The 17500-nt window shown below is 46.7% G+C and overlaps 2 protein-coding genes across 2 annotated transcripts in view; both read left to right on the forward strand.

The window, feature by feature from the left end:
• Positions 1-3509, forward strand: part of rgs12b (regulator of G protein signaling 12b) — a gene marked incomplete at both ends in the record, with an annotated part of 67854 nt that extends 64345 nt beyond the window's left edge. The window contains 1 exon segment of the mRNA XM_080534848.1: positions 3245-3509. Within this exon segment, the coding sequence (XP_080390974.1) occupies positions 3245-3509 (265 nt within the window).
• A 2951-nt stretch (positions 3510-6460) lies between these two features.
• dok7b (docking protein 7b) overlaps positions 6461-17500 on the forward strand; it is a gene marked incomplete at both ends in the record, with an annotated part of 37770 nt that continues 26730 nt past the window's right edge. The window contains 2 exons of the mRNA XM_080534849.1: positions 6461-6514; positions 6644-6689. Coding sequence (XP_080390975.1) covers positions 6461-6514; positions 6644-6689 — 100 coding nt within the window. The remainder of the gene's footprint in view (positions 6515-6643; positions 6690-17500) is intronic.

The raw sequence follows: 17500 nt of genomic DNA on the forward strand, positions 1-17500 counted from the left end.
CGGGAAATGAAGATATAGAAGGAACAATAACAGTAATACAACAGAAACAATTATCTCTCTCTCTCTCTCTCTCTGTCTCTCTCTGTCTCTGTCTCTCTCTCTCTGTGTCTGTTTCTCTCTCTCTCTCTCTCTGTGTCTGTTTCTCTCTCTCTTTGTCTCTCTTTTTGAACACAGGTTGCTGGGAGTTGAAACATGTTTAATGCTGTTGAATGAAGTTACTGTATCTCCCCCCCCCCTCTCTCTCTCTCTCTCTACCTCTCAAATGTTCTCTTTCCATCTCCCACTTTTCCCCTTTTTTATCTATCTCCCTGTCTCTCTACCTCTCTCATTCCTTCTTTTTAGCCCACTAAAACATCCCTTACATCTCTACCCCTTTCCTATTTGTCTTTCTCCCCTCACCCTCTTGTCTCTCTCCCTCTCCTCTTCCTCTCCTCTCCTCCCTCCCTCCCTCTCTCCCTCTCCTCTTCCTCTCCTCTTCCTCTCCTCTCCTCCCTCCCTCCCTCTCTCCCTCTCCTCTCCCTCTCCTCTTCCTCTCCTCTCCTCCCTCCCTCCCTCCCTCTCTCCCTGGTTGCCCTGCGACCAGGCCTTTGTCTCCTAGCAGAAGAGGGACATTAGCTATGCATGGTCTCCCCTCAGCTCCACGCCTAGTTAGGCAAGCTTTGTCAGGCCTGGACCTCTGCTACCCCACCAACAACACTGGCTTCTGTTACCACCTCACACACACACACACACACACACTCACACACACTCACACACGCACACACACACACACTCACACACGCGCGCGCACGAGCGCACACATGCACGCACACACACACACACATACACATGCATACAAGCACGCACATACATACACACGCACACACATACATACACACTAAGGTTCTAATTGACATTGTTTCACTGATTTCCTCCTTTCTGCTCTCTACGAGCACAGAGACTCACACACACACACACACACACACACACACACGCATGCACACATACACATACACACACTGAATAGCTTCAGTTTCAGTGAACTGTACTTATCAAGATGTTTTAGTGAGACTGAAAACCTTCTGCTAGCAACAACTTTGCCTTTGTAATCCAAGCAGTGCGTGTGCGTGTGTGTGTGTGTGTGCGTGTGTGTGCGTGTGCGTGTGCGTGTGCGTCACAAGGTTACTTTATTTTATAGGGGTGGTGTCATAAGATGTATTTATTATGTTGTTTTTGTGTTTTTGCCCCAGCGACAACATCACAACATCCTGTTTCAGAGGGCCTTCACCAGATTCCCACATTGTGTGTGTGTGTTTACGTGTACAGGCAAGAATGTGTGTGTGTCTGTGTGTGTGTCCGTGTGTGCATGCGTGCGTGCGTGTGTACTGTATGTGTGTGGGAGCGCCCATATGTGTGTGTGTGTGTGTGTGTGTGAGTGTGTATGTGTGTGTGTGTGTGTGTGTTTATGTGTACAGGCAAGAATGTGTGTGTGTGTGTCTGTGTTTACGTGTACAGGCAAAAATGTGTGTGTGTGTGTGTGTGTCTGTGTGTGTACCGTCCACGTTGTCAGTCCAGCTGGTTGTCGTTGTTCTGAAGGCAGGACTGAGAGAAGGAGACACGTTGAGTTCAGTGGTGGGGTAATGATATTCATGGTAGGAGCAGTTCAGAAGTCAATGAACACACACACACACACAACCACACACACACACACACACACACACACACACACACACACACACACACACACACAGAGCTCGAGACAGAGAAAGTACTTGAGAGAGAGAGGGAACGCCGAGAGAGAAATAGAGAGATGGCGCCATCTAGGGACCAGGACTGGAACCACACTGACAGACATAAAAAAACTGAAAAAGGGTAGAAAGACAATTATGTATCTCTCTCTCTCTCCCCCCTCTCTCTCTCTCCCTCCCCCCTCTCTCTCTCTCTCTCTCCCCCCCCTCTCTCTCTCTCTCTCCCTCCACCCCTCTCTCTTTTTCTTCAGGGGGTCAGTGGATGGCATGGTGTCGTAAACAGAGAATAGACCCCGTCCCTCCCCCCCCCCACACACACACTCATTCTTTCTTTCACAAGCATTCTTTCCCATGAGGTCATAGCCGGCCTAGATGGGAATATCTATCAGAACCACTTATCTACTGTTCTCTACCAGCTGTCTGTGTGTGTGTGTGGTCGTGTGTGTGTGTGTCTGTATGCAATGTGTGTGTGTATGTGGTTGTGTGTGTGAGGGTGTGTGTGTGTCTGTCTGTGTGTGTGGTCATGTGTGTGTGTGTGTGTGTGTGTGTGTGTGTGTAAGAACATGTGTGTCAGAGAGACAGAAAGAGGATACACATATTCACATTGAGTATTTCACACTTTCACACCCGTGACACACAACTGTTCTCACACTATGATACAAAATACACACACACAGGCACACACACACACACACAGGCACACAGACACGGACACACATACACACACATTCTTGCCTGTACACGCAAACACAGATGCACACAGACACATACACACACATTCATGCCTGTACACGCAAACACAGACGCACACACAGACACACACACACACACACACCTATACAGACCAAAACGTTGACTCAAAGATCAAGTTGTGAGGCAATTAAAGGAGCACGAAACACTTTCATGAATGTTTAATCCTCTGTGTGTGCTGTGTTTGCGTGTGCAGTTCTCTCCCACTAGCATGCTATCTGCATGTGTGTGTGTGTGTGTGTGTGTGTGTATGCTATCTGTGTGTGTGGTTACTGTTCCCTTTACCATAAACCAGGGGAGGCTGGTGGAGGTAGAAATCGGAGGACGCCGGGCTCATTGTAATGCAAGAAACAGGAATCAAACATGAGCGTTCGATGATGCCTGTCCTCCGATTTCTACCTCCGCCAGCCTCCCCTGGGCCTACGAGCACCCTGCCTTTAAAAGCCTCCGAACCTCTCTCCCCCCTCAGGCAGAGACAGAGACAGGAAAAGGGGGAAGGAGAGAGGAGGAGGCAGTTTCAAACTCCCCCACCGGAGGGCTCCACCATCGTCCCTCTACCACCCTCCTCCCCCACCTCCTCCTCCACCTCCTCCTCCTCCTCCTCGCTCTCGTCGCAAGTCCAAGTCCCCGGCCCGGCCCGGCCGAACATCCAACAACAGAACCCTGGACGTGGACCACCCAGGAGGAGGAAGAGGAGGAAGAGGAGAGGGAGGAGGAGGAGGAGGAGCTCTGTCAGAGCCGGAAGAGTCCGGAAGATCCAGAACCAGGGCCAGGAACGTCGGCAGAGGTTCTCGCGACTCCCGCGGAGACTCGGAACTGGGTCGGAACTGGGAGGGCGTGGCCTCGGAACTGCGTAGTCGGGTCGGCCGGGTGAGGAGGGGTGTGTACCAAATGTCGGACCTCCCCCCCCCCACCCCCTCCGCTGTCGTCACGGCGACTGCGACGACCCAGGGCCAATCAGAACAGAGTGAGGGGGCGGGCCGGGGGGGGGCGGCGGACAGCAGGAACAAGGTCAAGGCTACCTTTGTGTGAGCACTGCAGGACACCCCCCCCCCCCCTGGCCTAAACCGAGGAGGACCCCTGTTCTATGTTTTTAGCTGTCCTGCTGACTGCCTGTGCTGAAATGTGGAACCATCAGAGTTGTGGTCTGTTGTTGTTGTGGTGGAGAAGATGTGGTGTACTGGTGGACACCAGGGGAGGCTGGTGGAGGTAGAAATCGGAGGACGGGCTCTTTGTAACGCGTGGGATGGAATGAGGAGGAATGGTGTTGAACGCATGTGTGTTTGTTACCGTTCCATGCGTTACAATGAGTCCCTATCCTCCAGTTTCTACCTCCACCAGCCTCCCCTGGTGTGTATTTAGCCTATACTGTATACTGCGGTTTGGACTGGTATCTTTGTGTAATCTTGGCCTAACCCAGCCAACCACGCGACTTGTTCCCGATGTCCTCAACCAATCCAGCTACAGTGACTGTGTTACAGAAAGCACCGATGACTAACCTTTATGATGATCCGTGGTACTTCACTGTGTCCATACAGTTCTCACTGTGTCCTTTACAGCCTCTCCAGATTACCCATGAGCCTCTCCTCCCCCTGGCTGCACAGACAGACAGCTCCAGGGTCAGAGTTGAGCCTGTGGGTCAACCAGGGATGTCGTCAACCCGGTTTCATAGTCCACCCTGTTTATGAGGGTGAATAGGGTTCACCCACCCATCATTCCTGCCAGGACTAGGTCAGTGTTATTGGCAGGAGGAGGGTTCATACCCACCTGTTGTTTTTGGATCACCCCTGCATCCCTGGTGCCACCTCTCTGACAGCACACGCTGTTCCTTCACCTGCTGATGCTCTTCAAGGGGCTGATGGACAGAGTAGAGATTAAGAGAGAGAGAGGGGGAGGGACAGACAGAGGGGAGGAGAAAGAGGGGGGAGGGAGAGAGGGGGAGAGTTGGACAGAGTAGAGATTAAGAGAGAGAGAGATGGAGGGACAGACAGAGAGAAGGCGAGAGAGGGGAGGGAGAGAAGGGGAGAGTTGGACAGAGTAGAGATTAAGAGAGAGAGAGATGGAGGGACAGACAGAGAGAAGGCGAGAGAGAGGGGGGAGGGTTGGACAGAGTAGAGATTAAGAGAGAGAGAGAGGGGAGAGAGAGATGGAGGGACAGACAGAGAGAAGGAGAAAGAGGGGGGAGAGATGGACAGAGATAGATTAAGAGAGAGAGGGGGGAGAGAGATGGAGGGAAGACAGAGAAGGAGGGAGAGAGAGAGGGGAGAAATGGACAGAGAGAGAGTGAGATGGATGGACAGACAGAGAGAGAGAAGGAGGGGGAGAGATGGACAGAGAAAGAGAGAGTGAGAGAGAGATGAATAGACAGACAGACAGAGAGAGAGGGGAGAGATGGAGGGGAGAGTGTGGGAGAGTGAGATGAACACACACAGAGAGAGAGAGACATGTGATATTGTGTTGTTGTCAGTGATGCTGCTCTCTCCCCTTACCCTCCGTTCCAGCTCAGCACATCCTTGTACCGTGCCCTCTGTAAGTGTTGGGACAAAGCCCCATGTTTATACTTACGGAGGAAACTGTACAACTGATTTAAGACCCTTTCCTCCTCTTTAGATTTAGAGCAGGTTGGGGGTCAATTCCATTTCAATTCAGTTAATAGTAGGAAGTACACTGAAATTCCAGTTCCATGTTCCCTTCATGTTTTTGCAATGAGGAACATTAAGAATTGGAATTTCAGTTTCTGGAATTTTCTAGAATTGACTGAATAGAAATGGAATTGGCAGTTAAATTCAGTTAATTCAAGACCCCCATCCTACCCAGGCACCCTTCTAATACAACAATGTCACCTGTATTCCTACTCAACACAATTTATATAAGTTAAATAAATTATTTTTCTCACACAAAATGTCCATATTTAAATATTATTCGTATTTTATTTGGTGATATGATGGCAACAACGGGACCATTTTGAAAGCATCTATGTTCTAAAACACAAGTCAACTAACATTGAATAAAAAAACGGGAAAAAGCAGCGTCCGTACACTGGAATCTGTGCAAAATTCATTATTTGATTGCAAGCTTTCGGTCATAGACCTTCTCCAGGCATACAAAACAGTCTGAAATGATAGCAGTCATGAAGAAATAATTGAATTACGATCAATGGGCTTGTCTTGATCCCGTCTGAGACCTGGCCGGCGGTGCCACCACTGTGAGTTAAGTGACAGGTATTCCTGTTATGTACGTCTAATTGAATTGGCTGCATTGTAAATATTCACCCCTGACACAGGCAACAACTGGACTAACAACTCCTGGCAGGGCCCGCGGTGGGTGGCTCGTCTCGCTCTCCGCCGGAGTGGCGTGTGTCCCGGGGAGAGAGTCTGGTGGTCTGGTCTGAAAAAGTTATTTTGAAAATGACCCCCCCCCCCCCCACACACACACACACACACACACACACACACACACACACACTCTCTCTCTCTCTCTCACTCTCTCTCTCACACACACACACTCTCTCTCTCTCTCTCTCTCTCTCTCTCTCACACACACACTCTCTCTCTCTCTCACGCACACTCTCTCTCTCTCACACACACACACACACACTCTCTCTCTCTCTCTCTCTCTCTCACACACACACACACACTCTCTCTCTCACTCTCTCTCTCTCACACACACACACACACACTCTCTCTCTCTCTCTCTCTCACACACACACTCTCTCTCTCTCACGCACACTCTCTCTCTCTCACACACACACTCTCTCTCTCTCACACACACACACACACTCTCTCTCTCTCTCTCTCTCACGCACACTCTCTCTCTCTCTCTCTCTCACACACACACACACACACACACTCTCTCTCTCTCACACACACACACACACACTCTCTCTCTCTCTCTCTCTCTCTCTCTCTCTCTCTCTCTCTCTCTCTCTCTCTCTCTCTCACACACACACACACACGCACAGCTGTTCGGAACCATGACAGAAGATGACGGATACAGTTGTCGTGGAAGGACATGTTAAATTCAGAGATGGGAAAAAGGTTCATATGAAATGTGTTTTTCCAACTCTAAACGTTTTTAAAGTGTGTGTTAGCGCCTGGGGAGTAACCAGGGTAACCAGGGAGGATGGATCTTCTGATTTGTTGTGTTTTTCTCTGTCTTCTTCGCAGTGGAAGAGCCGCTGGGTCGCGCTTCGGAAGCCGTCGCCAGTCGCTGGTATGTGGCCAAGCGCGTCTATATTTGTAACCTAACCAACCTATCCCTCTTGTCCTCTGGTCAGGGTGAAAGAAGCCGCTCTCGTATGCCCAGTGATATCAGCCTACTGCCTTGCATGATTACATTAAAGGTTTATTCTCTAATCTTTCAACACTTAGCGCTCTGACTTTCAGGAATTAAAAGTAAGCGCAACTTGTCAATGCGCCGTTGGGCGCCGCGCCACCACAGCGCATAGCGCACATTTCACTGGACTAACATTTCACTGGATTGCTATTGCGCAATAGTCGAGACTTCGAGAAAATAAGTTAATCCTTTATTATGTTTGACTGTTTATGAAGCGTGCATGGGTGGTTTAGATGCAACCTTTTACTTTTGCAAGGTTAACAGGTCTCTCTAGCTCTGGAAAACGTTTTCATTATCAGACGTGATACGCAAGTGCTCTTACATAAGTCCAAGTAGCTTACTATCGTTTTTGTAGTATAGTATAGCATATAATAAGTATGTGCTTGCAGTGTGTGTGTGTGTGTGTGTGTGTGTGTGTGTGTGTGTGTGTGTGTATAGTCTAGGAGCATTGTTTAATACAGTCTGCAGCTGTGATCCAGGATCACTCCACTGTTTTAAGGGCTGATATAACAGCTGTATGGAAGGACACACACACACACACATACACACACACACACACACACACACACACATACACACACAGACACACACACACTGTAGGATGGTGTGGTTAGCTGATTCAGAGGGGCCAGCAGTCTCAAGTGTACGAATTGCCGACCGTCTGAAAATGCCTCACAACCGCAAGCAGGTGCAGAGGCTCTCATTGAGCTTTTGAGAGATTGAATCACCGTGATTTAGAAATGTGAAAAACAATGTAGGCTAGATGTCCTTCACACAGTCACTCTGTACGCACAGCGTGATCCGCTTCCCCATTGGTTGGCCTCTATGTCAATCATAGCAGACGAACAACCAATCAGGTCACGCTGCGCTCTGCGGCTAGGGGCGGGGCTTAGTAGAAGCACCTGTAGACTCGCACCACAACAGTACAGTTTGATACATTTACTCAAACCTCTTAAGTTTTAAGTTTACTAACTGCTGCCTTAGTTACCTAGGCTACTAACTGCTGCCTTAGTTACCTAGGCTACTAACTGCTGCCTTAGTTACCTAGGCTACTAACTGCTGCCTTAGTTCAACCTTGACGCCATATCTTAACGTTAAAGGTGTCAAATATCCTTCTATTCAATGTTCATTTCAATTCTTGAAGAATGTAACTTATAGGAAACCTCCTGCAAAGCCAGGTTTACACAAACACACGTGATAACAATAAAAAGTTACAGATTTGATTGCGTGCAGTTTTATTTCCATGCAATTTCAGGTACACGGTGCAATTTGAATGAAATTCCAATGCATTTAAACGTGTGATATTTTGTTTTATATATTTTGTTTATTATTGTTCTCCACATTTTGCATCTTGCGGTGGGGGTGGAGGAGGGACAGTCCCGTCGTTTCTATTTCTACTTTGATGAGAGCGGCGCCTTGAACGACGGTTACCCGACCCGCATGTTGCGAAATGCCTCGCCTCCCTGTTCAGGGCCATGGGGAGGCCTCCGTGTTCAGGGCCATGGGGAGGCCTCCGTGTTCAGGGCCATGGGGAGGCCTCCGTGTTCAGGGCCATGGGGAGGCCTCCGTGTTCAGGGCCATGGGGAGGCCTCCGTGTTCAGGGCTATGGGGAGGCCTCCGTGTTCAGGGCTATGGGGAGGCCTCCGTGTTCAGGGCTATGGGGAGGCCTCCGTGTTCAGGGCTATGGGGAGGCCTCCGTGTTCAGGGCCATGGGGAGGCCTCCGTGTTCAGGGCCATGGGGAGGCCTCCGTGTTCAGGGCCATGGGGAGGCCTCCGTGTTCAGGGCTATGGGGAGGCCTCCGTGTTCAGGGCCATGGGGAGGCCTCCGTGTTCAGGGCCATGGGGAGGCCTCCGTGTTCAGGGCTATGGGGAGGCCTCCGTGTTCAGGGCTATGGGGAGGCCTCCGTGTTCAGGGCCATGGGGAGGCCTCCGTGTTCAGGGCCATGGGGAGGCCTCCGTGTTCAGGGCCATGGGGAGGCCTCCGTGTTCAGGGCCATGGGGAGGCCTCCGTGTTCAGGGCCATGGGAAGGCCTCCGTGTTCAGGGCTATGGGGAGGCCTCCGTGTTCAGGGCTATGGGGAGGCCTCCGTGTTCAGGGCCATGGGGAGGCCTCCGTGTTCAGGGCCATGGGGAGGCCTCCGTGTTCAGGGCTATGGGGAGTCCTCCGTGTTCAGGGCTATGGGGAGGCCTCCGTGTTCAGGGCTATGGGGAGGCCTCCGTGTTCAGGGCCATGGGGAGGCCTCCGTGTTCAGGGCCATGGGGAGGCCTCCGTGTTCAGGGCCATGGGGAGGCCTCCGTGTTCAGGGCCATGGGAAGGCCTCCGTGTTCAGGGCTATGGGGAGGCCTCCGTGTTCAGGGCTATGGGGAGGCCTCCGTGTTCAGGGCCATGGGGAGGCCTCCGTGTTCAGGGCCATGGGGAGGCCTCCGTGTTCAGGGCTATGGGGAGTCCTCCGTGTTCAGGGCTATGGGGAGGCCTCCGTGTTCAGGGCTATGGGGAGGCCTCCGTGTTCAGGGCCATGGGGAGGCCTCCGTGTTCAGGGCCATGGGGAGGCCTCCGTGTTCAGGGCTATGGGGAGGCCTCCGTGTTCAGGGCTATGGGGAGGCCTCCGTGTTCAGGGCCATGGGGAGGCCTCCGTGTTCAGGGCCATGGGGAGGCCTCCGTGTTCAGGGCCATGGGGAGGCCTCCGTGTTCAGGGCCATGGGGAGGCGTCCGTGTTCAGGGCCATGGGGAGGCCTCCGTGTTCAGGGCCATGGGGAGGCCTCCGTGTTCACGGCCATGGGGAGGCCTCCGTGTTCAGGGCCATGGGGAGGCCTCCGTGTTCAGGGCTATGGGGAGGCCTCCGTGTTCAGGGCTATGGGGAGGCCTCCGTGTTCAGGGCTATGGGGAGGCCTCCGTGTTCAGGGCCATGGGGAGGCCTCCGTGTTCAGGGCTATGGGGAGGCGTCCGTGTTCAGGGCTATGGGGAGGCCTCCGTGTTCAGGGCTATGGGGAGGCCTCCGTGTTCAGGGCTATGGGGAGGCCTCCGTGTTCAGGGCCATGGGGAGGCCTCCGTGTTCAGGGCTATGGGGAGGCCTCTGTGTTCAGGGCCATGGGGAGGCCTCCGTGTTCAGGGGGGTATTCCATCAACGTTGCTAAAGGGAAATCCAGGCTTATTTTGATATGTCTCGCGAGACTTATCAAAATAAACATGTATTTTAAAATAAATCTCGCGGGATTTATAAACATATAAGCCTGGATTGTCTTTTAGTGACTTTGATGGAATACCCCCCAGGGCTATAGGGAGGCCGGCTTCACTCTCACCCCCCAAGGCTACGTTGCGACGTTGCGTTACAACATTGTTTGTGTTTTTTTGTTTGTAATTTGAGTCTTTGTCAACAAAGCTTCAAACTATTATCATGTCAGTCATGGCTTAGCGTTCGTCCTTGCAGCAGTCACAGCTCCGGGTGTATGCTATTTGAGAGGGGAGCATGATTGATAATATGCGTATTATGTCCTTAGCCTCGTAAATATTAGGCTAGGCCTTTATGCTGACCGCTGTGTCCATGTTTGTTGCCATGGAGACCAAACGAACCTTCCTGACCATCATTCCATTGACAGCCTGACTAGGTCAACACCTACTAGCTAGTTCATCCTAACCAAACCCGTACCTAATGGATTCTTAATCCATTTATAACCAATTCGGAAACTCCATTGTTTGTTTTTACGAGTGAATCAGGGCCATATTCCACTAACGGTGGCTTAATATAGCTGCGCTATAATTAAATGCGGCGCTCAGGGATATCGAGATTGGTATTCAAGCCTCAGGTGATTCCTCGAATGAGGATCAGCCTTGTGTCATCAGTGTTCACAGAAGACAGGCTTACAAATCTTCGATATGGGCGCGTGCACGCAGACATACGCAGCCCAGAAGAGTCGATCTGTCGAAATGAAGATACTCCACTCTGCAGGGGTACTACATTTGCGCAGCATTCCGAATTATTGATTTTTTATGAAGACGGAAAAATAAGATGTAAAATAGTGCAATACTGCCGCAATTAACAAGGCGGGGGAAATGGTTTGGCAAGAAATTGCTGACCGATTAAATGCGTAGGTCATACTAGCCCCAGTTATTGTTATATGTTCATATTTTAATAAATGAATATTTACTACTGTGGTGATATCAGCAGCAGGCTACAAACCGTCATATCGCCACAATGGCCTAGTGGTATCGACCGCTGCCATAGGATTTATTCGTCATTTTATATCGGTGGTTCAAATCCCTCTTCAGGCGCACTTTTTACTGCATTTCGTTGTCTGAATCTAATCTAAAATCTCATCTAAAAAAGTATGTAGGCTATAAAATTATGGTGCAGGCTAATTTACAAGAACTGACACGATTACAATGGTGTTTGAAACCTTTGCATGAAATCTTCGGTTAAATGTAAAAAAATAAAAATAAATGACTTAGTCAAGTCTCGAACCCGCAACCTTTGGAACTCGAGTCCGCAGCCTTAACCACTACACCAACCAGACCGCTGTTGATATGATGCGTTTTGTGTAGCTATGTGCAAGATGCTGTGTGCCTATCAAATATTGCAATACTCATTGTGTAACCTTAAACATACTTTAAGTGTGTCCACTCTCAGGACATAAACTGACCACTCTGAGTCAGCATGCGTTTCTGTAACTGGACCTGAGCCAAATATAGAGATGGGGACCAGTTGGGATCTAAGGACAGTGGAGCCTTGTGGTGGTCAGCCAGGTGGTAGACTTATATGGGTACTGGGGTCAATAGATCAGTATATTTGGGAACGAACGGTCAGCTGACTGAGAGTCAGGTAACTGGTGACCGGAACAAACAAACCGTTATGGTAGGGAAGCAGAGGCAAGCTAGCTTCTAACTTTAGTATGTAAACATGTATGACGGGTGACCGATGATTGGCAAGGGACAGCTGTTTCCGGTGTCAGCGGAAATCTAGCATATAAGGCCGCTGCAAAGTGTCATTAGGCGCGAGTCTCTCACCGTTGCTTGCCGTGTGTTGAGAGAGGCTGGCCCAGCGCTGTGTAATGGATTAAACTTTATCTTAATTGTCTATCTCGAGCATTAATTAATTATCATAAGGAAGCAACAAATCTAGGCCGCCGCCTATCATCTGAACATTCTCATACTATCAATTGGCGTTTAACGAACAGGATCCTAGATTCAGCGAGACAGGTAAGGCAGATAAACCAGTGTGGTTGTGTGCTTAACCTGAATTGTTGTTCTAGAGGGAAAAACCTGTAATTTTTTCCTTGAATGAAGGAAAGGGGATGAATTTGATGATGGGGGGGCCAATGACTAGATTTGACTAAATATTAAAGGTTGAGTATTGGTGTGAACATGAAGGTCATTGATCCACATAGGATAATGCGTTATAAAGGACAGAGCTGCTAGGTGTCACTCTGGAGGAGATTAATACTGACACTGGATATTGATTAATTCATAGAAGAATTGATTAAACGGAATTGGGCATTCCGTGGGTTTTTATTTATGTTTTTATCTGTAAGGTACAGACATGTGTTTATCTGTATGGTACAGAAATATGGTATTGTGTTATAGCACAGGATTTGAAACTATGAAGTAGAATGTTGATTAAGATGGTTAAATGAATAAGGTATTGACACGCAAGTGGTTATGGTATGTAAGTTGAAGTGTGATCTAAAGAAAGTGTTTTAAAGTGGTCTAGTAATGTGGTATTATGTAGAGAAACAGGATAATGAAAGATATAGGTCAGCGGTAAAAAAGACAGTTGTAGGACGATAAGACGTTGAACGGATACGGTATTTGTGTTAATGTTACAGCGCAACAGATTTGAGTGACAAGATTGATTTATTGAGACAGGAGAGAACAGATGAGACGTGGATTTAAATGACCTTGGTGAGACGCAATGCAACAGACTGAATTAAAGTATATGACACGAATGGTGTAACTATAAAGCTCTAACGAGACAATTTAGATAAAAGAATTCCTTTTTACTAACATTGTGTGCAGTGTAATTAATCAAACATGGGTAATCGAACGTCTAGGACAGCAAATTGTGAGAAACGGATTATTAAGTACAAGTCGGTTAGGGACTTGCCACGAGGGGAAAAGAAATCTATTAAGAAACTATTGGAAATTGATCCACACATAATTGATATTCCGATAAAATACACTGATACAGTGACACCAAAAGGATGGATTTTACTTAAATTAGGACCATTCTATGCAGAACCATTTCTAACAAAGATTGCGGAATGGAGTGACGATAATTTCCCAAGTATCGGGAGTTTTGAAAAGAATAAACTAAAGATTATTGATGAATATTTGATATCAAACAAAAGCATTTGCGACCCATTATGGGATATTGATTACATGAAAGAAGTCTATCAAGCATGGGTAATAATGTCTAATCAATGGCCTGGTAATATTGTCAGAAAAAAGGAACACAATAGGTTTAACCCTATACCCAAGGTAAAGGAGATACAGAGCGTGTCTCCTCCTGTACAGCCGGAACAGGCGGAGCAGACTGTGATACGCAGCGTAATCCGGGTGCAGGCACCATTGTTAAATATAGAGGAGAAAGTACTGTATAAACCATTAACCCTGATTGACGTATCTGCAATCATAGTCGACGCACCCAGACCCTTGATTAACCCAAAAGGATTCATAAATTGGTATAAAACAATGTTGCTCCATGGTAATTTGAATGGCACGGATTTAAGATACATTCTGATCACGTTAATGCCAGATGTTGAAATTGATACTTTGATAAATGCTTGTGAAACTTTGAATGAAGATAATGATGGGCCATGTAGAGGTAATACAATTAATGAACGATTCCCATGGTTTAATAAACAACACAAAGTGACTCACATTGAACAATTAACCAAATTTCTAAACGAACATGCCAGTCAAAACCGTGATATCTCACAGATTCTGAACTGTAAACGTAAGCCTAATGAAACAATGTCTGACTTTGTAATCAGATTCCAAAATACCTGGAGAGAAAAGGCGAATTTGGAATTAGATGACAAACCTAACGCATTCTTTACAAATATGATCCTAGATGGTATTGGAGACGATGCGAAAAACTTCAAATTATCGACACCAGACATTTTCTCAATGACACCAGCATTGATTGAAAAACGAATAAGGGAATTAGAAGCTTTGGGATTGTTTAATAAGCGATACCAACCACAAGTCTTGGAGCTGGCGCAATACGCGGACCTAGAGGGTTGGAATGAATACTAAGCATTATGGGTAATGAAGTCTTACGTGAAGCATGTCGAGTGATAGAGTTATAGGGAAATCATTGAGTTAAGTAATAATAATCCTTGTATTGATTAACATATTGTAAACAAATGATAAAGAGTGAAATGAATAACTATTGTATTTTCAGGACAAGCTAAATAGCTTAGCACAAACAGCAAAAGGTGGTAAGAGACACGAGTGCACTTGTGCTCCACAACGCTGCACCAGGGACGACGCTCTGAACCAACACTATTAATAGAACTGCCCTTGCAAACAAGACGCAGCTCGGTGACACAGACACGCAGAGAACACATAGAAGTGTTAGACATGAAAATGTAGTTGTCTCTTATTGTAATTATCATACAATTCTGCATTGACTCAGTAAACGTAACATTTGAATTTACTTAGTAAACAGAGACATGCATTGATGACTGTTGATGTTCACACAAGCAAAGAGGAATATGTGACATTTTGATTGATGAATAATCCCGAACGGACAACACAACTCTTGCCAATTCTATCTCCTGACAGACCCAAGAAAATGCAGAAACACTGAGCGACGGAAAAAAAAAACGGGGGCGTTGCTGAGGGCCAATCTAACAGAAGTGGGGGCTGAAATGACAGTGAACGATTGACGGATGAGAGAAAGGGGAAACCACAAAGAATAAGTCTCTGTGTAACTGTAAATGAAAATGTTGTTTTTCTGTTTGGAAGCGGAAACATGATAATGACATGACAGACTACAGACTTTGATAAAGCAATTACACATACGAATATGACAGTACTTCACAATCAACAGTGTTAATCGGCCAACAGCTGAATGCACGAGCATTACACATTGATGCAACATTTATGATAAAGAACCATTCACACTGACTCAAGAGTGTCTCTGATAAATCTACTAAAACCAACGGGTGATTGACGGAGAAATATTTGACTATAAGAGAGGGATAGAACATTTAAATGTTCACAGCAAATTTAAATCTTAATGCAAAATAAGCTCATAGTGTACATAGACCAACGGGGAAGTATTCAAGCCATCAGTAACGATTGTGATCAGAATTTTTAACATACGGGTAGAATAGAACCTATCTACCTCATTAAAAGTATGCTTATGGGAATTGACTCAGATTGCACATTGACAGTAAATAAACTAAGTATTGAAGAACTGATTTGGATATTAAAGGGACGGTTCACGGTTTTTCACAACACACGTCCTAGTTTGAATACCCATGGCATGAACTTCAAATGACAAATCCTTTTGTTTCCTCTAGGAGCATTGATGAAGGACGAGTTAACCATTTTGAGAGAAACTCAATGTCTGTCTACCTGTACTTAACGATTGTGCAATCCCTGTATCTAAAAATGTCTCAGCAGGCAAGTGCATAACTCACTAGATGGGGGGGACCACAGGGGGCCCAACCCACTCTCAACTCTGACGATGAGAACCAAGCAAAGGGGAAAACACGTATTATGAAACGATTACTGATTCCAGTACCATAATGATAACTATCTCTGCTATTAACAATTATTCTTGATGTTGTTGTGAATTAAGATTGAAACTAGGACAAGAGATACCGGACAGACGATGCGTGCCGAGAGAAACCGTGTGATCCTGGCCTCGTTGTGCATAAGATGGATGGCCACAATTCTATCGGTTCTGTATACGCTCTGGGTGTTAACTAACGAAACAGACTTTACTTTAACTGAAGACTCTGACACTAATCTTGTTCGCATGCGTCGTGACATCCAGGGAGTTAAACCAAATAGCGCACTAGACTCAGTTGCAGGAGTTTGCCAGTTTGTTGACAATTGTTGTACGTATTCACCACAACAGGAGTAAACCTTTAAGATCAGACAATGGGGACATAGAACAATAGGGGAGAGAAAAGTAGGGGGTAAGGATTTAGAGTTTCAATAACACTGTTAAAACATTTGAGCAAGCAGCATGAGGGTGAATGAAATAATTTCTACTGTGAGTCTCTCAATAACACAGCAACAATACAAGAGGACGAGAAGGCGAAAGACAACAATGTTCCAGCGTCTCAGATAGTGCCTCATTGCGACCGGAAAAGCATGATGGTCCCTCTGTTGAAGATCGACCTAGGATATCGAAGACACCTAAAGAAAAGGATTGACGATATCCCTATTTGTTAAAAATGTATAATTATGTAACAAACTATGGAAAAACATGTGATTTGAATTAATGATGGAAATGATACCTACTTCATTTGTAATGAGTAGTTAGACATAGCAATGAGAAACCTATTTGGATATTTTCTCCTTTAAACAACAAAGGTTTTTATCCAAAGGAGGTGATTATTAATCAGAGTAGTTAACCACAAAGTGACCTTTTACTCATGCCAAGTCAATTGTGGAGTGAGATGTTTGTTCACTTTGTCAGGCCACATGACTGGGAACTTGCATTTGTCCATGGGAAAAGTCATTTAAAGACGATTCCGGGGGAGGAATGCGGGATCTCAACCATGGGGAAAGAAAGAGAAATAATTAAAGTTACTGTCCATTAGAGAAGACAAAAAAGAGTGAGCTGATATGATGCGTTTTGTGTAGCTATGTGCAAGATGCTGTGTGCCTATCAAATATTGCAATACTCATTGTGTAACCTTAAACATACTTTAAGTGTGTCCACTCTCAGGACATAAACTGACCACTCTGAGTCAGCATGCGTTTCTGTAACTGGACCTGAGCCAAATATAGAGATGGGGACCAGTTGGGATCTAAGGACAGTGGAGCCTTGTGGTGGTCAGCCAGGTGGTAGACTTATATGGGTACTGGGGTCAATAGATCAGTATATTTGGGAACGAACGGTCAGCTGACTGAGAGTCAGGTAACTGGTGACCGGAACAAACAAACCGTTATGGTAGGGAAGCAGAGGCAAGCTAGCTTCTAACTTTAGTATGTAAACATGTATGACGGGTGACCGATGATTGGCAAGGGACAGCTGTTTCCGGTGTCAGCGGAAATCTAGCATATAAGGCCGCTGCAAAGTGTCATTAGGCGCGAGTCTCTCACCGTTGCTTGCCGTGTGTTGAGAGAGGCTGGCCCAGCGCTGTGTAATGGATTAAACTTTATCTTAATTGTCTATCTCGAGCATTAATTAATTATCATAAGGAAGCAACAAATCTAGGCCGCCGCCTATCATCTGAACATTCTCATACTATCAGCTGTGATGACGGCAATGCAAGTTGAGACAATTACTTCTTTTTTTTTTTACACTCTTTTCTTTATCGATCTATCTATCACACTTTCAAAATATCAAGTTATCTATCACACAATCAAACTATCTATCGATCGATCACACTTTCAAAATATCAAATTATCTATCTATCACACAGTCAAACTATCTAATCAAACTATCTAATCTATCTATCTCGTGTGAAGTGGGAACTAATATTTCCTAAAAGACACATGAGGAA

Source organism: Nansenia antarctica (genome assembly GCF_963989245.1).
Source record: "Nansenia antarctica genome assembly, chromosome: 6".
Classification (NCBI taxonomy): domain Eukaryota; kingdom Metazoa; phylum Chordata; class Actinopteri; order Argentiniformes; family Microstomatidae; genus Nansenia; species Nansenia antarctica.